The sequence below is a fragment of the Ctenocephalides felis genome, unplaced genomic scaffold (assembly GCF_003426905.1).
Source record: "Ctenocephalides felis isolate EL2017-DRISC unplaced genomic scaffold, ASM342690v1 CF-g0.4_SCAFFOLD_03571, whole genome shotgun sequence".
Classification (NCBI taxonomy): domain Eukaryota; kingdom Metazoa; phylum Arthropoda; class Insecta; order Siphonaptera; family Pulicidae; genus Ctenocephalides; species Ctenocephalides felis.
The window spans coordinates 46,276,741-46,295,702 of NW_020539725.1; the positions used below are offsets into that span (position 1 = coordinate 46,276,741).

Here is an 18,962-nt window from a genome sequence, read left to right on the forward strand (position 1 = left end):
TTCAAATCGGAGTTCCCGAAATCGACAACGAAAATTTGTATCCACACAACACACATACATTAATTTTTTCTAAGGTATGCCAAAATATTCAGAAACCGCTGAAACGAAAAGATATATAAAATTTTTTATTTTCAATTTTTTTGCGATTACTATAACTTACCATACGGAAATTTAATAAAATCAGAGCTGTTTTTAAAAAGTTTCTATTTTTTACCTGTTTTGCGGCTTCATTGACTCGACTAAATTGAACCCTCGAAGGGTAAAATTTTGTAGAGCCGAAGTGAGTCAGAAAACCCTACAGCTTAAAAATACCCTTCGTATTATCGAACAGAATTCAGAAAAGTGGGGATGAGGGTTCAATTTTCGAAAACTTTATAAATCTTTTGTCGTTTCAGGTAACAGTAGATTTTATATACCCGTCATTAAATATTTCCTCTAGGAGACCGTTTAGTATCAAATAATCAGAACAATGATTAAATACATAGTGACAAAAATTATTATATTAAAGATTTTATTTTATTATGAATTTAAACTTCTTAATATAAATTACTCTTAACGTCGACTGTGATTAGAAAAGTTAAAAAACAGCTTTGATACTCAAACCTGAAAACGCCGACCAAGAATTAAAAAAATAATAAAAAACACTCAATAGTAAATAAACAAATTACAAACGAAATGTTTATAAATAAAATATAAATTCTAAACATTTTCATTCACGGATCTGGTTTCTTCTATAAATGTTTTAGAACTAAATTTGTATGTGTATAGATTTAGCATCTGTTTGATTCTTTGCCAAAGTGCTTATTTACTAGTGTAAAAATAGTTTAATAATATTGACAAATATTTTGTTCATATTGAATTTGAACACATTTGTTTGGAAATATGAATTGAATCACTTTCTAGTAAAAGATAAACAGAATTTTTGTTATAAATTTGTATAAATAATGAATTTATTCTTTAAACTCATAAAAACTAGATCAAATTATTTTTTTTTAATTAGCCTAATATTTGTATACTGCCTTATATTAACAAATGAGTTATTTTTAGAAAAGTATACTTTAAAATAGATAGGTCACATTTCACTAAATTATATTTTTATTGAATTTTTTCCATAACTTGCCACAAAACATTTTAAAGAACAATAATTTCTTAACAATATGAACATTTTATTTGAAACAATATCATATTTATATAAATAATTATCTGATATCACAAATATATAGTACTTCGGGGATTAGAAATATTTTCATTTGAAATTTTCTAGTTCATAACTTTTTACTATGTCCAAAAATGTTTCAAGATGTGAAGGGGCATCCGAGAATATATTGCCTATAAACAGAAGATTAAGTAAATTAAACAATACACTGAAAATAAATGAAACTTTTGATATGTATTCAAGAAAGATATTTTTGAGAAATTAAAATCAAGATGTAAGAGGATTTGTATTGTTTAACTTAATTTTTTAAGTTAATAAATTTATTTTAATTCCAAATCAATCTGCATAAGAAGTATTTGCAGTTTTTTGTTGAAGAATCATAGAAATTTTAATGAATTAAGTTAAGCCATTAATATACCATATTTATTTTATCATAATAATATGAAATTACCTTTAAAGAACTTTTGACCCTCATGTTCTCCTTTGATGATAGTACAGAGTTTATCTTTACTATCTATACTGAAACCAAGACAAAGAAATTGTTCTTCTGGATCATAAACCTTATTATTATTAGATACCGGGCCATTGAATGGCCTTCCACTGAAAGGATTTATAAAATCGGCCCAATATCCTGATAAAATTAGTCTCGTACATAGTTCTTGTGCTGCATATACAAACTAAAACACATTTAGTAATATATGAAATATAAATTCAATAAAATAGTAATAAATGTTGCACATATTGCTAATTTACCATCATTGCTATCTTTTCCGAATCTAATTCACATATATCATCATGTGGTATATTTTTATGCAAAGTAGCTACTGTAAAGGCAGTGCACTTGTTAATTGCACTATGCGGAAACATTTCTAGAAGACTCTTTTGCAGCAGAACAGGACATTGTGAGGTAGTAATGTTCAATTTTTCAGCACTCTGAAATATAGGCATTTATTGGAACACATTTCAATTTGGATTTTGAAAAGTGTAACAATAGTTATATCTTGTATTTGTTGATTAGGGATCGTTCAAGTATTACGTAAGCAGATTTAGTACAATTATTAACCCCCCCATCCCCCTTTTTCAGCAAAAGTAAGCAAAGCTGTCACCAAAATGTCACAAAATAAGCAAATCAATAACCCTCCGCCCCCCTATAGTGCTTACTTAATACTTGAACGGCCCCTTATGAGTTGTTTTTGTCTTGACGCTGCTTCGAATTCAAAAAAAGGTGTTCAATTTCTTAAAAAATTATACAAATCACTTGATATACAGGCCTAAAATTATCAAGCATTCCTTATAGTATTTGCATTTCGAATTGGTTTGTTAATTTTAAAAATTGTGAACTTAATTTAATTTAATATTGCAGAAACCTGCTAATCTAACAATTCCAAAACTGTAACAATGTAAATGCTCTAGGAAATGAATTCTCACACGCATGATGTTTTTCAATCGATGCAATTAATAACAAGTTATAATCAATTAAATAGCATACTAAAGTCTGGAAACAAAATTACTTGAACATATGCTATAAAAGTTAAGTCAAAAAATAATATATCTCTCAAGAACCAAAACTCGAATGGGCTAATATGGGCCTAACCAATGGATGATGCAATTCATAAACTGATAAACTTTACCTGATAAAATTTAACAATGCCATGGATCTATATTCAAAAGTATGACTTTGTTGACGTTAATATTACTTACACTTTGATCTACATTCACTAATTTTCTAAGAGCGCCTTCAGGAGCCCAAGTTGTCGAGACTCCTTGACAAGCAGCTCCAATGGACCCTGGCAGTAAAAATCTGTACCCTCTAGGGGCAAGCAGTTCCCAATTAGGATCTTCATGTAATTCTGTATTTGACCCATCTAATAGATACAATAAAGTTAAGATTAATAAGCACTATACTCCAAGGTCCATTAAAAATTATTACCATTCACAAGATTTGTCGATTTGACAGTTTTATAACTTGCACTGGTGGTTTTTGAATCACTACGCCGAGAATATGCTCTTTTTAGGCCATTATTATAATTTTGTCGGCAACATTGCTTTAAAAACATACAAAATTCAGGTCTCGACAGTAACATATTTATTTTTGACTTTGACACTGGCTCTCAAAGTTTTGTTGTTGATTTAATTCAATTTATTAACGTCATTAGTGTTGGCCAGCAATGACAAAATATTTCAAAAAGAAAAAAAAAATAATTCCAGAAGTTATTAAAATGATAAAACCTAATTTATGTTTCAGACTATCAAGATGAAATATGCATGCTGAGATTGCATTAAACGTCAAATTTGAATGTATCAAACGAATTGCAATTTCCCTTCTACTTTCTTAGTAACTTAGGTTAGATTTAAAATTTTGTGTTCATAAATTACTTTTGAAATTTAATTCATTGTTAATTTTAAATAGATTAATTCAAATATAAGGTATATTAACAAATACTTTAATTTATGAGTAAAAGCGATACGTGAACGTAGTTATAGACAGGGCGCTCGTGACCGATTTACTCAAACTTCAAGTGTTTTTATTGTTATCATAGACCTTATATTACATGGATTACTAAGCTTGCACATTTTTAACTTCCCGTAGGGCAAGTTTATAGTAATCGCAAAAAAATCGAAAATGAAATTTTTTATAGATCTTTACGTTTCAAAACCTTCTGAACATTTTGTCATACCTTAGAAAAAATGGATTATGTGTGTGTGTTCGGATACAATTTTTCGTCGACGATTTCGGGAATACGGATCAACCGATTTGAATAATTCAAAAAACATTCGATTCGTATTGATGAGAAGACGTGCTGATTAGTTTTTAGCAAAGGCAGGTCTAGCCATTCCGAAGATACGGGGCAAAAAATGCCGAAAACGGTAACTCAGTTTTTAAGAGAACGGAGCGTCCGATTTGAATAATTCAAAAAACATTGTATTTGTATTGACTAAATGAAGTACTGTTCAAATTTTTCCAAAGGCAGGTCCAACGACTTTGGAGATATGAAGGAAAAAGTAAAAAAAATGAGCCATTTGGCGGTCAAAAATAAACATTAGACATATGCACATCAAATTATCAGATATTTTATATAGGTTTTAACAATAAGTATAAATTTTGTTTACATTCCTATAGGTTCGGTACCAATGTTTACGCGTTAGACGGCGACGCAGCGCGTACGCGCTTATTTGATATTTCATATCTTTATGTAGTTAAAGCAGTCCGATTGCTTTAAAAAAGGTTCGGAATCTCCAAAATATTTCAAAATAAATTATTTAAGATAGAATGATTTAATATGGTTCGAAATTCTATTAAAAGTTTCAAATCATTGATCAACTTTTATTGATTATTTTTAATTACTCGAATTTTGAATTGCGGTATGGGAAGTACCAGCAATTTGCCTTAAGGCACGATGCCCTAATTGCCTTAAGACAGAAATCCACTTACAGCTAGTTATAGATCAAGTCATTTCTAATAAATTCTCCAGCTCTTATCATGATCTTATCAACTTTGCTACAAAAATGTACTTAACAATTAGAACGCACTAAGAAGAACATAAAAAAAGCAAAGTTGATAAATACGTACGCTACTTTCACACGAAAATTGAGCTTTTTAAACACCAATAATACATATTATAAATACCCAACTGTTTATATAATTATATTACATTTAAACAAATATTTCATTATTTCTTTCTAATTTCCCCTAATAGCTCTAGCCTTTTTATTTTTTCCTAATTTTCCTTAAACACATTGTATAATTTAAATAAATAAATAAATAGTTTAATACATTCATTAGTTCAACATAAATCGTATACTATTTTTGCAACAATTTCAAACACACGAACTTTCATAAGATAATAACATTTCTTGTATTATCAAAATGTAACTATCGCAACTCACAAACTTTTTGTGGGACATAGCCAAACCTAAACTACCCTTTGCACTGACTAAAATTTTATCATTAAGCATGAATTTCCTTCCATTTAAAATTCTAGTATCTTCTCTTAGCTGACTTAATAAATAATTATGAGCACTATTGTTTAATATCAATCAAGAAGATCAGCAAATATTTCAGCTTGTAATTTCTTTCTTAATGTTTTACCCTGCTTATTCGATTCATAGCTATACTTGCGTTTAGTAAACCCTTGAAACATTTTATAACTACTTTCAAGAGAAAAACTGCTTAAAAAAAATTATGTCAAATTATTTATTATAAACTTCATTATTAGTGCAAGAATAAATCTTAAAAACTTACCTTTCAGTGAGTTGGTTAGTCTGATGGCAATTTTATCTTTCAAATAATGCTAATTAGAAAGCAGTCCAACTAAACGCACTACCCAAAAACATCAATTGAAAAATTATTTTATCTTATTTTATTTCTTTTCTTAGCCAAAAAGCGAGTTTAAAAGAAGGGGCAACTTTTGCATGAGATGAGGTACAAAATTGAAAATTGGTATATCGTTTTTTTTTTATTTTTTTAAAAACCTATAAAATGGCAAATAAATTAAATAAATACCAGGGTGGGGTCAATTATTTATGGCAAAATCCTTTATTCTCAATTTTTTTAAATATCTTTTTTTGAAAAGAGACTTTATTTTTCAAAACCTGAAAAGATTTTTTTTTAAAAATTTTACAAACAATTTTTCTGAAAATTTTGAAACAAAATGAGTATGTCAACAAAAGTAAGGTAATCTGCAAAACAGAAAATTTCAGAATAAAAAATATATTATGCTTTATATTATTTAATAACAAGTCTAATAAAAGTCAACTCTTACAATATAGTTAATTAATTAAACCAGTCCATTTTTCACTAACAGCCCACAGCCAAGAAGCTGTTTTTGAATCGGTTGCTTGAACAGCCACTTGTTTCTCTTTGCAATCACTAAAACAAAAATTACTTAATTTGTTAAATGTAATATATATATGTAAATGTAATATTTTTGCATGGATTTTGGTAAAATAAAATCAAACTGTGTAAGATCAAAAAGTTTAAAACAAGTACTGTGTACAACGGAGGATAAGTGTATATCTAAATATAATCAAAATAAATTTTCAAAGATACCTGAAATATTTTCCATTCACTCCTTCTAAATCTGGATGCAAAGCCACATGAAGAGATGTTTGTGCCCCACTAATAGGTGTTTTAACAAAAGGCCATAACAAAAATTTCAAAATATGTTTTGAAACACTTGAGGTAAAAATAGGCATGTGTCGCACCAGTTCAGTATCAACAACACCAGGATGTAAAGCATTGGAAGTTACATTTGTACCTTAGAACAAATTTTGTTAGTCAGAAAAAAAAATATTACCCAATCTATAATATAGTGAATAATAAACAAATGTCTGGTGAGGAATTGAGAATAATTTGTACTTGGTGAAATACAAATCGAGTTATAAATCAAATTTACTACCTTCTAATCTTTTTGCAAGTTCATTTGAGAACATGATATTTGCTAATTTGCTCTGATTATATGCTGCACCAGGGTCATAGGAATGATCACTGTTTAAATCTTCAATGTTTATTTTGCCTCTTGTATGAGCTAAACTTGAAACATGAACAATTCTAGCAGATGGTGATGCCTAAATGCGCAATTTTGAAAATAATAATATAACAAGTTAATAAAAAGAATAAAAATAAAAAATATACCTTCAGCATATCTAAAAGTAGATTTGTGAGCAAAAAATGTCCAAGATGATTCACACCTAGCTGCATTTCAAAGCCTTCAGAAGTTCTTGATAATGGACATCTCATGACACCAGCATTATTGATTAATACATCTATATGCTTCCGTTCATTATGCATACTAAAACAAAACCTTATGTATTACACTCGAGTTTGATTCAGAAAACTGCTGTGAAAATTTTCTCCTTGCTATTTTATATCTCATGCACTAATGGGACATTTTCAATTGCAAACATATTTTTTAACAATATTTTTATGTGAAAATAGATATTGACACATCATAGTTTATGAAAAGAATAGGATTAAAGCAATTACCCAGACATAATCTCGATATAGAATAGATCTATAAAAAATTATTCATTAATCATATTTAATACTATACCAATATTTCTTAATGATTTTTGTTAAAACTAGTTTTTGAGAAAGATATCATTCAAAATTGAATCTGAATTGCTTTCTAAGCTTATTTATGAATATAATTATAAGATAAAAAAAAGATTTTGTAAAATTATGGACCAATACTATTGGTACTATGATCAATATATAAAATAACTCACACTTTAGAAAACTCTCGAACAGAGTTCAATGAAGAAAGATCACATTTTCTGCAATAGACATATTTATTTTTAGTCTCCAATACAATCTCTTCTCTAGCCTGTAAATATTAAAAATAACAATATTAATTAAGCTGATAAAATAAACAAAAATAATAATTTAATACAATAGGATCTCTAAATATATTCTTATATAAAGTTAATTGAAAATTCAGGAAATGTTTTGATTACTTAATGTTAAATTGCTTGCTTAATTCCAACCTTATTTTAAATAATATTTGTATTAAAACTGTACCAAAAGAACTTTGTTGAAAATGAATAAAGATGAATGAAATTATTCTTTCATTATACATCACAATCTACGGTTATTACCTTTTCACAACGTTCCATGTCTCGACAAGCCATATACACATGAGCTCCACGTTTAGCTAGTTCTCTTGCAGTTTCCTTACCAATTCCTGTATTAGCTCCTGTAACTACAATTACTTTTCCATCTGCTCTAATATCTGATTCAAATGTTCCACCGCTCATATAGTCCCTTAGAAATATTTTGATAAAGTATTAAGACAAATTCATTTATGTGTGACTCTTTGCATGCATAAATGGCAATGACTTTCTTCAGTGCATCAAAGAAAATGAGTCATAATCAATTAAACATGAAAAGGACAACAGTACATTATTTTACATTACATTACAGTACTTATTTTTCGATTAATGGGCTTTCAAAAGAATTGATCGATCCATAGTATTTTCAATATTAAACTTGACTTGACTGTTGACAGTTTTATGAAACTTCAGACTTTGTTAATATATTTGTAAGAACTTATATGAAATTTGAACACGATGAAAAACAATAATACATCAACAAGTGTGCAGGCAGAATGATAAGTCTAAATTTACTGATAACTTATAAATTAAATGCACGTTTCTTTACTCCAGTATTAAATGAATAATAAGCTATGAGTTTTTAAAATCTGAAACAATCAGGTTAAAATCGGTTATAATTACTTACTTAACACAAAAGGATATTCCTGCTGCTGTGCCAATTGCACTAAGGTAATAAACAGGTTTAGGAAACTTCATTTTGATTCTTAAGAATTTTATTTCTTATAAAAATGTTCCTTCTTTTCCTAAAGTGTTATGTTACATCATTTGTCAATTGGATCTGTTTGACAGTTGTATTAATTATGATTTATCAATAAGTATTATTTTACTTCGTTTATGTATTGTAGATAAATAAATAGTCACGACAATTTTATGCAGTTTCTACTTTTTTATCTATGTTTTATATTAAAATATTCTGTTTTACAGGTCATGTTTAATTGTGGTTGAACATGTTCGTAATAGTAAAAATTTGAGGTTATGTTCGAGTTCTTAACCGGTACGAATGTTTTTTGAATTATTCAAATCGGTGTTCCCGAAATCGTCGACGAAAATTTGTATCCGCACACACACATACACATACATACAACACACACACACACATACACATACATCAATTTTTTTAAGGTATGCCAAAATGTTCAGAATAAAAAAATGGTAGTTTTTGAGAGAAATAAGGATCGGATTTGAAAAATTCAAAAAACTTTCTGCTTGTGTTGTCGAAACGATTGCTTCTGGAAAAAAAACTACAGAATTTAAGTAATTAAATAATAAAAATTTACTTTTTGCACTAATTCCTATATTTTCCCAACAAAATACAAATAATATTCTGAATCTATACTTCAAATTTAGATGCAATTAGATTTAAACATGTCTGTCTATTTTTCAAATTATTAACTTTCGCCTGATATTTGTTACCTTTACCAGCTCCTTTCCCATTTAAAAGTTCACATATCTTAGGCCCAAGTTCCATTACTAACTCTTCTGGACCGAAAAGAACCATATTGCCTGCACCTTTATCACAACCGACTGTTAAAAGTAATAAAATATCTGTTGAATTCACTTCTTTAATAAAACAGTTCATGAAATCAGGAAAATCGGCAGCTTCAGAATTATGCAAAGAATAATATTTAGGCCTTGGTGTTGCAGCAAGTAATTTCTCAGCTTCTAATTTGGCTATGTACTTCAAACATGCATTTAAATTTTTAGAAGCAGTTTTTTGTGATGTCAGCAATTTCTGAGCAAGATCTGGATGACTTCTTGGTCCACCTCTAGAAAATGCAAAAATATATAAAAATCATAAAGTTTTCTTCATTGTGCTTAAGCTTGAACAGTATTATAATAGAATATACTTTCCTAAAGTATTATATAATACATGATACATGGAATTTGTAATGAAATAAGTGATTTAAAAAACTTTTTTACAACTATCTTTAAAAACAGAGACAAATAAATGATTCTCATTACATCACAGTTTAAATTCTATTACCTAATAATTAATACTTACTTTAAAATCTCAGTCATTGAATTTTCTCTTTCTAAACAGTTTTGTAAGTATTTTAAAACTCTTCCTCCAACTAAGAAATTTAAATTTACGCGGCCTTGTTTGCCTTTCTCAGCTCCTAATAATTTTATAGCTTGCAATTGTCCTAATGCAGAAACGTGTGTTCCACAACAAGGATTTAGATCAACACCAGCAATTTCAATCAAACGGACTGCTCCTTCATGATCTGCTGGCAATGTTTTCCCATTTCTTGTAGCATCCTATAAAACACAAATAGCTATCTACAAATGTTATAAGTGATTAATTTTTAAAAAAATATATAATTTATTTAGTTCAATAAATAATTTTGTATATCGCTATTATCAAATGAATAAATAATTAGTGAACAGAGAAATTTGTTTTTTATAATTCTGACCATAACTACTATTCTGGTTATTGCTTCTATTATCTTACATTTATTCTAGGATCATCTTTCTCATAAACTAAAACTTTTACTGCTAAATTTTCACGTATATATTTATTTAAAATTGCTTCCACTTCATTTTTTTGATCTTCAGTCACTTGTTTTGTATCTAACTCAATATATGCAACATTCTCCCCGAGCCACCAAGCTAGAGTACTATACCCAAATTTGGTTTCTAAGACAGCTGATAGTAAATGTTGTCCTATATTGAAAGAAACAAAATTATTTTAAATTTTTAAACCACAAACTGAAACAATATTATAAAGAATTTTAAATTCAGTAAATCAATGTTTACATAAAATCTTTTGTTCCTTATTTACCTGAATGCTGTTGCATATGATCAAGTCTTCGCTCCCAATTAACTTTCTGGAGTGCATTGGAGTTGACTTCTACAGGTGTTTTAACAAAATGTATTGCTTTGCTTCCCTTTCTCACAACTTGTAATACTTCTACATCATTTATGAAACCAGTGTCATAAGGCTTTGATAAGTAAGACACTTAAATATATCATAAGAAATGATATTTTATTATTGGTTTAATTAAAACTACCTGTCCACCTCCTTCGGGAAACAGGATTGTATCTTCCATGATAACATCGTAACCTTCAATTTTCTGTTTATTGCCATCGATTACTAGAGTAGCAACAGACTTTTCACACGATAATACTTTGGATGTGAACTACAATATAATAATAAAATATAATAGCATAGTTAAAATTGTAAATTAAACGTTTGAATAATGTAAGAAACTTTATAATGCAAAATAATTACTTCTTGCAAGAAACTATCTTCTTGACACTTGAACACCATTTTTAAGATTTAATTTAGTTATTAGATTTTTCAATTTTGTCAATGTATATAATATAGTATTTCACAATATATTTTTAGATGTGAAAGATTATCTCGATATCCAAACCACTTCTTTAACTGATTATGACCATTATGACATTTTGACAGCCATAGCTGTCACTGTCGATTGTGTCATCCGTGTCATCGGTAAATGCCGGTTGCAGGTTTGCCACAACTCTAATTTCATATTCAAAACGTGCTTACAAGAAAAAGCGCCAATTTCAAATCAATATGAACAAATCTGATTCTTACTAGGTGTAAGTTATATTTCGCCTTAAGGAAAGTTGCATAAACTTTGGTAATTCTTTTAATACAAATATTAAACTAGTCGGGTTCATGGCATCGTGCCTTAGGGCAAATTGCTGGTACTTTCCGGACCGTAATAAAAAATCTTTGTACGAAACCCCAAAAAAATTACACAAAATGTGTACACATTATAAAAATCTCTATAAAACATCTGATAATTTGATGTACATAGGTCCAATAAACATTTTTGAGCGCCAAATGACATTTTTTTAATTTAGTTTTATTGAGAGTCCATAACCGCTGAACCTGCCTTCCCAAGAATTTAATCAATTCTTCATCTTGCCAATACAAGTAAAATATTTTTGAATTATTAATATAGGATGCTCCGTTCTCTTAAAAACTGAGTTACCGTTTTTGGCACTGTTTGCCCCTTAACTTCGGAACGGCTAGACCTGCCTTCGCCAAAAACTAATCAGCACGTTACCTTATCAATACGAATCGAATGTTTTTTAAATTATTCAAATCGGTTGATCCATGTTCCTGAAATCGTCGACGGAAATTTGTATCCGCACACACACACACCACACACACACACATACATCCATTTTTTCTAAGGTATGGCAAAATGTTCAGAAACCTTTGAAACGTAAAGATATATAAAAATTTTCATTTTCGATTTTTTTGCGATTACTATAACTTACCCTACGGGAAGTTAATAAATCGGTAACTAGTTGAAGTGGTATTTTGACTTAAAGAAATAAAATAGTTAAGATTATGGAATACGATATTTTATCCTTTATTAAAACATTTAAAAAATACATGGAACAGTTAAAAAATTATTTTCTGAATTGTGCAATCATGGACTCAAAGATTGAACAATTCTTAAGTAATTCCAAATGTTATCGTAAAATTACATATTTTTTAATAACAATATTTACATTATTTAAAAACATTTATGTAATCTACTTACATTCAGTATGCATCTAAATATTATTATCTGTACATTAAATGTGGTTTGCACTATGCATTTAAATCTTTTAGCACGATGGCTAACTTTGGTACATTTTGTAAAAAAAGCATGGTCTTCAATACTACTTAATAGTATTAACGATATAAAATGTCATTTTATATACTTATAAGAATAGATTAAATATACAATGAATGAACCGTTTTTATTATATACACTATTTATTCATGTTGAGACTAACCTTCAGCATTATGCCAAAATTTGAAAATTCATATTTCTACATTGTTCTTAAAATACGATCTTTTTATATTTACAAAACCTCTGAATTCTTAAAAGTTTTTTATGAAAACTGATGTCTAAATAATTGGATTTTTTAATATAAAGTGTTTTCTCAATAGAAATACTATATACTAGATTTTGCTCAAGTGGTCAAGAGCAATTAAAAATAAATGCACTGATACTTAAAATTATTACAAACTCTGTTTCTATAAAAAAAATAAGTATCTCTATTTGTTAAAGACACCAAAATTTAAATTTACAAATCAAATACAACATAAAGTTTGCTTGTTTTTTTTGAATTATCAAAAATTGTAATTTAACAAATGCAGAAAACATTCTATATTAATATAATATGAAATTATATTAACTGAATAATATGGATATCCAACACAAATAAAAATAATTACTATTTTTTCAGTTAGTATATAATAACTAAATATTGTAAATAAAAATTAAAATTTATGGCAGTATTATAATTAAGTATAAGAACATAAAAAATATATTAATCTATATTTTACATATATTATTTATCATACACTTTTAATAAATATATCACCTATTTAAATAGAGCAATATTTATATAATATTTTTAAATCACATTTTGTACATTTATAAATAATGAAAGAGTCGTTAATAATTGATACTAGATTAGTCAAACTTACTGGAGCAGAAGTGGGGAAAAAAAATTGTTTCCTATAAGAATCATGATGAAATTAAAATAAATGAAAAACTTTATGTTCTATGTAGTGGTTTATGCTTATATTAATATAATTGTTGTCTTTCATGATTTACCTGTTAAAATGATATTTGATAATTAAAATCTCCTTCTCCTTACCTTTGGTAAAATTTGATTAAAACATTTGCAATGAATGTTCTATCGCACCGAGATCACAATAATTTATCTAAACAACTATAGCAACTCTTTTTGTCTTTCCATTACCATTGGCGCTATTTTCAGAACTATTTTCAGTATCTACTGATTTTTCCAAATCTTTTTGCTATAATGGAAGCTCCTGTATTAAAATTCCGCCTTGTTTGTGCCTTGTTTTTCGTGAGAGGATTTATTGTTATTTACAAGACATGTGCTATCCTGTAAGTTTTCTGGATTTAAAATAAGTTCTTTTTTATTACAGGATTTGCGATTAATTTGTTTGTTGGTGAGTTTTTCTGTGCTGCTAGTTAGAAACGTTGTTTGAGTAGAACTATCCGTCAATTTATATAATTCTTTACCTGAAAATTATAAAAAAACAAGTTGGTATTGGTAGTTTGCCTTGAGGCAAGTTACATGAACTTCCCGAATAATCGACTTAATCAATAAAAAATAAATTAATTTATGAGTGAACAAAAGTATTTCGAGTGGATTTATTACATATAATTGAAAACGAACGAACACGTTAACTCGGAGTATTCTCTAAAAGCAAATTTTCACAAATTAATCATTTTTATAATTGAACCAGTTTCCGTAAGACTAATGGTTCAGTAAGTTCATTAAGACAAAATTCTCTATCGTTGTAAATCGTCTAATTTCAATTTTAACTACTCATTTTCTCAAACTTTGATAAATTTTCGTAATATTTCAGTAAGTTCTATAAGACCATGATATATATCGTCAAAAAAAGTTCCATAAAAATCATTTTTGAACAGCAAATGATAATTTTTCCTGAAAAACTTACGTGCATCATTATCCTCTGCACGAATTGCGATTTTTTCTCTGTCGCCACTAATTCCACCAGCTGTTCTCAATCCATGTGAGGCTACAGTAGCAACAGCACTTCCTGAACCGTGCGTCGCATTTGTAGATTTGAGAACGCTGCGTGATGGCATCATAGATTGACGAACGTTTCTCTCGGGATGTATTAGAATTATATACAACTGAAATATAATATGATCTTTGTGAGTGACATTTTTAAAAAATAAAGCAGATTTTGAATTTTCATGGGAGAACCCAAAATGAGTAATTTATGAAAGAACCTGAACAATATATGATCCAGAACATAACAGACAGATGTATAGATATATGAAATTAATGTTTTATAATAAAACTATGAAAATATTTTATTGGATTACCTTTGGAGAAAATAAACAAGCAACCGTGACACTTGCTGATAATGATATGGTAACTGACATGCTCGTGATTCTTAGGGGCACATGGTTTCCTACTCCAAAATATAATGGTACAAACGCCAACCATATTATACATGTTGTGTACATAGTGAAACCTAAAATATAAAAAAAAATAAAACTATGAAACATATTAGTCATATTAAGGACGTATCAATGTTCCTTCGACTTGTTAAGGGGGTTGTTCGGTTTTTTTTTTTCAATTTTGAGATTTTTTGATATTATGAAAGCTAAAATAGAATTATTTAAAAAAAAATCATCTCAATATCTATTGTTTTGACGAAGTTATAGATATATATATCTCTATATGTATGATCCTCTGAAACCGTTTTTTTCATCGCTCCGCGAGCTATTGTATGCCAGCTGCTCTCTTTTTCATTATAATTCTTCATGCACATGACCTTTTTAATGTGTCAGCATCTTTGAACACCATGATGTATTTAGTACATTAAATTAAATGGTGTATTTAGTACATTATATTAAAAACTTTAAATACGTTTTTCTCAAAATGACTTTTTTCAATGCGGTGCCACAAATTTAAAAAAAAAATTACAAGTCGGATGGACTTGCATTTTTTTAAAATTTGTTCACCACTGCAATACCTAGTCCCCCTACCTCAAACAACTTCATAATATTACGCAAAAAAAATTTGCGAAGCTTCTCGTCCCAAAAAAGGCCCTTTTTGACACTTTTTTTTAAATAGCTGCCATTTTTTTGTCTTGCGATTTTGCAATACCCACTTTGGCGCCCCCGGTTAAAAAATGACGGCAAAAAAAAATTCTTAATATTCTATGATTTTGTAATTTTTGTTTAGAAAAAACCGCATGTCTCTATGATAAATAAATTTCGAGAAAAACATAAACAAATACCTTGCATTTTTTGTAACAGAAAAACGAACAACCCCCTTAAATGATAGTTGCTCTAGTATAAAAATTTATAAACGACAAATTTAGGCATCACGAAATTGATTAGATGAAAAATTAAAATATCAATTTTAACCCTTTCCACTCGCAAATTGAGAAAAGGTTAAATATTATCATCGTTTTACCTATGTATTTGGATTCATTGAACGCTTCTGGAATTTTCCTGGTAAGAACTGCATAGACTGTACAAACAACTATTAGTACTATTGGATAACTAAATGCATCATGTATGAAGCCTCATATAACTATCACAAACTAGCAAATTGTCTTCTCTCGTTGATAATAAGCATGGCTCGAGCTGGAGAAATTATCATCATACTCCGTTTATTAATATCTGTAATTGAAACACTTATTATGATTCCTCATTTGTGACGATTTTCTCAATTGAACCAGTATTAGTAGGCTTATAATATTTTAGTATTTATAGTAATCACCTGCACACTTATTAATCCCGAACAAATAATCATTTGGGATCTTGGACTAATGAAACTAGGTCGTTTTGCAGAATGCTTTCCAGCTTTGAAAATTCTTGCTATTCTGTTAGTTTTTGTTAACAATGCTGCATAAACCACAGTGAAACAAAATCCAGCACCAAATCTGAAATGAAAAATAGCCATAAAAAATTACAGATAGAGCCAATAAGTAGTTTTATAACAAATCTTTGTACCTTTGGATTCCACAGACAATATCGTTTGGTCTAAGAACTAACGCAAAAGTCACAGAGTAACACATTAGTATACCAGCCAGAAGAACGTAGCTCAATTCTCTTCCCGAAGCCCGGACAACTATAAAATACAGTTTTATTTTATTATATATTATTTAATTTTGGTTTAAGACTATAAAGTTTACCTGGTGTGTCATGATGCCGGATAAAAGCGCTTACAACAAATGCCGTAATTACAATTCCTGCTGAACTGAGCGACATTGCCCCGATTGCCCATCCAGACTCTGGTCTAAGAAAGACTTCAGGCAATTGCTGACAAGTTACACGTTCCATATCTGGTAACGTACCCAAAGGACAGGACTCGCAACGCGTTTCATCGAAAGGATGACGAATCTTAAATTGTAATTGAAAAACAGAAGTTTTAATAGTACACGAAAAACAAATTTAATACATTTTTTGGAGAGGACAAATCAATCAATCCAGAGAAAAATGATTTAAAGTACATTAAGAATTTTAGCACTTGGTCCAAACCACCCGAATAGTTATTAATTGGACTTCAATAAAAAATACACAATAACAAGCACTAAAATCTAATACTTATACCTTGGATCAACATAAATATAACAATGTACCTGATATTGAGTGCAATTAAAACAATGCCAGCAGCAGCTTTCACCTTCAACGTATTTTTTTTGCCTGACCATTTCACATGGTAGGCTGCATACTGATTCTGGTGGTTTTGGCTGATTATTTAAACTGCACTTCTACAAATAAAATATTGAATTGAAGGTATTCATGAAATGAAAGAAATAGCCAAATAGTTTTTTTTTTATAATTTTATTGAACAGCGATCAGAATTTATGGGTTTATGAGCTGTTGTGATTAATATCTTACAAACTACGTTTGTTTTATTACAGATGGCAACCCAAACAGTTGTCACATTCTTTATGATAATTTTTATACAATCTCTGTAATAGGGCAAGTATGGTGCAGCAATGCCAGGTGAGGGCTATTTTCACTTGAACATATTGCTATTTATATTACCAAGTGAAAATCGTGGTCGCTGTTGCCTGACAACAGGCTGCTCGAAGTGAGTATCGAACCCGGGACCTCTGAAACAAGTCCCGTCGCTCTTAACCGCTTACCTACGGGCGAGACCTAGCCAAATAGTGTCTAATCTAGACCTTTGCCCTAGTTTTTTCATTGGTCCTTGTTGAAAAATGTTTAGGGTTAATATGAACCAAAGTATCAGAAGTTTAAACAAAGTTTAATTTATGATCCTCCAATCAATTATAACTGATTATTCTACCTGATTCATTAAGTCGCAATTGCCCCTCATAATATTCTCCAACTTTCATCCAGTTATATTTTCCTTTAGAAGTTTGTTTGAAGTGTATTATGCTATATCTTGCAGGGCCATCTCCATTTGAATCAAAACGAAATTTATCTCCAGTTAGCCCTGAGAGAAAAATGAATTATATTATGATGTATTGTTATGCAAATCTTTTGCGAGAATTAATAAAACTACCTTGAAATTCAACTTTTCGAAGATATTTCAAGAGTTCCATTCCTTTGGTGGGTTTCATAGCATCACATAAACCTGGTACTCCGTCACACAAGTCAGCATGCATATCTCTAAATGATAATTATTACGAATTTATGAATAGATATACCTAAACTTGGTAAAGAAATTTATAACAAAATTTAAATTATGGAAAAATAAATTTTAATTCGTCTTTGGCCGGATTAAACCTACGACTGGATACATTTATTCAAGCAATAGTATTTATTGGTATTTATTTAGATATGAGATGATTAAATTTTGTGTATAATGCATTTCATAACTACTAGTATGTACAAATAGTTACTATAATTGATTATATTGAAGCTTTCATATACATATTTCAAAAATATTTTTGAACGAATGATTGATAAGTCATTTGATAGAGTTATTTACTCTACGTAGCACGAATGATGAACGAGCTTAAAATTCATATAGTACGATAAAATATTACATATTAATTAAGATGTATATATACATACATACATATATATGTATCAATATTTAAAGCTGGTATGTAAATAGAAATAAAAATCATATACATACATGTGTGCATTTAATTTTAACTAACACACATATTTTCCTCCATCACAATTTTTATTCCAATTCAACGGTTGCTATTTTTACTTTTATTCTAATTCATTTCCATTAAAGTGATTATATTTGTATACAAATGCAAATTGATTCATTTGTACATATTGTAACATTTTTATAAATATAAAAAAAATGAATAAAGCAACTTTTTCATTTCATATATAGATAGTCAATCTGTTATTGACTGTTGATATAATTAAACTCTGCCAATCCTTATTATTTAGTAAAAATTTTATATTCTTAAAATTTTTGTACCAGGATAGACGTGAAAATATTGCATAACGTTATAAAAATAAATAAAATAATGATATCTATCTTGTGGAAAATCACTTTTTACATATATATAAAAATAAGTCGGGTTTTCGTTCCTGACGATATAACTCCAGAACGCACGAACGGATTTCGAATTTTGCATTCGTTGGAAAGGTCTCGGGCTCCGCTAAGAAAATTAGTGGTGTATGGCATCGTGCCTTAATGCAAATTGCTGGAACTTCACGCACCGTAATTAAGAATTCGAGTAATGACATTA

At 28.9% G+C, this 18,962-nt stretch overlaps 3 protein-coding genes and 1 pseudogene across 4 annotated transcripts in view; all 4 read right to left on the bottom strand.

The window, feature by feature from the left end:
• Positions 1-1,121: 1,121 nt before the first annotated feature.
• Positions 1,122-3,472, bottom strand: LOC113384533 (methylmalonic aciduria and homocystinuria type D homolog, mitochondrial-like). The gene is made up of 5 exons (XM_026622266.1): positions 3,087-3,472; positions 2,858-3,021; positions 1,910-2,089; positions 1,608-1,833; positions 1,122-1,329 (listed from the first exon to the last, which is right to left on the bottom strand). Exons 1-5 carry the CDS (start codon positions 3,238-3,240, stop codon positions 1,247-1,249), a joined length of 807 nt encoding a protein of 268 aa, XP_026478051.1. The 5' UTR covers positions 3,241-3,472; the 3' UTR covers positions 1,122-1,246.
• Positions 3,473-5,880: 2,408 nt separating this feature from the next.
• On the bottom strand, positions 5,881-8,633 carry LOC113384532 (retinol dehydrogenase 12-like). The gene is made up of 7 exons (XM_026622265.1): positions 8,394-8,633; positions 7,754-7,919; positions 7,385-7,482; positions 6,792-6,948; positions 6,556-6,724; positions 6,207-6,414; positions 5,881-6,026 (listed from the first exon to the last, which is right to left on the bottom strand). The coding sequence occupies exons 1-7, from the start codon at positions 8,462-8,464 to the stop codon at positions 5,927-5,929; spliced, it is 969 nt and encodes a 322-aa protein (XP_026478050.1). The 5' UTR covers positions 8,465-8,633; the 3' UTR covers positions 5,881-5,926.
• A 439-nt stretch (positions 8,634-9,072) lies between these two features.
• Positions 9,073-18,962, bottom strand: part of LOC113386975 (alanyl-tRNA editing protein Aarsd1-B) — a 32,838-nt gene continuing 22,948 nt past the window's right edge. The window contains exons 1-6 of one of the 2 annotated variants that reach the window (XM_026624733.1): positions 11,001-11,142; positions 10,780-10,908; positions 10,551-10,710; positions 10,221-10,432; positions 9,771-10,027; positions 9,073-9,534 (exon numbers count right to left, since the gene is read on the bottom strand). In XM_026624733.1, coding sequence (XP_026480518.1) covers positions 9,099-9,534; positions 9,771-10,027; positions 10,221-10,432; positions 10,551-10,710; positions 10,780-10,908; positions 11,001-11,039 — 1,233 coding nt within the window. In that variant the 5' untranslated portion in view covers positions 11,040-11,142 and the 3' untranslated portion in view covers positions 9,073-9,098. Of the gene's footprint in view, positions 9,535-9,770; positions 10,028-10,220; positions 10,433-10,550; positions 10,711-10,779; positions 10,909-11,000; positions 11,143-18,962 lie in introns of those variants that run through there. The other variant, XM_026624732.1, reaches the window with a different exon arrangement.
• On the bottom strand, positions 13,589-17,918 carry LOC113384743 (annotated as a pseudogene).

Excerpts from the sequence above, each read along its gene's own strand:
- LOC113384533 (XM_026622266.1), bottom strand. The coding sequence starts at position 3,240 with ATGTTACTGTCGAGACCTGAATTTTGTATGTTTTTAAAGCAATGTTGC. Across the intron at positions 3,022-3,086 it reads ATCGACAAATCTTGTGAATG|ATGGGTCAAATACAGAATTA; the intron begins GTAATAATTTTT and ends TGTATCTATTAG. Across the intron at positions 1,834-1,909 it reads CGGAAAAGATAGCAATGATG|TTTGTATATGCAGCACAAGA; the intron begins GTAAATTAGCAA and ends AATGTGTTTTAG.
- LOC113384532 (XM_026622265.1), bottom strand. The coding sequence starts at position 8,464 with ATGAAGTTTCCTAAACCTGTTTATTACCTTAGTGCAATTGGCACAGCA. Across the intron at positions 7,920-8,393 it reads GGAATATCCTTTTGTGTTAA|GGACTATATGAGCGGTGGAA; the intron begins GTAAGTAATTAT and ends AATATTTCTAAG. Across the intron at positions 6,949-7,384 it reads GTTCGAGAGTTTTCTAAAGT|TATGCATAATGAACGGAAGC; the intron begins GTGAGTTATTTT and ends GTTTTGTTTTAG.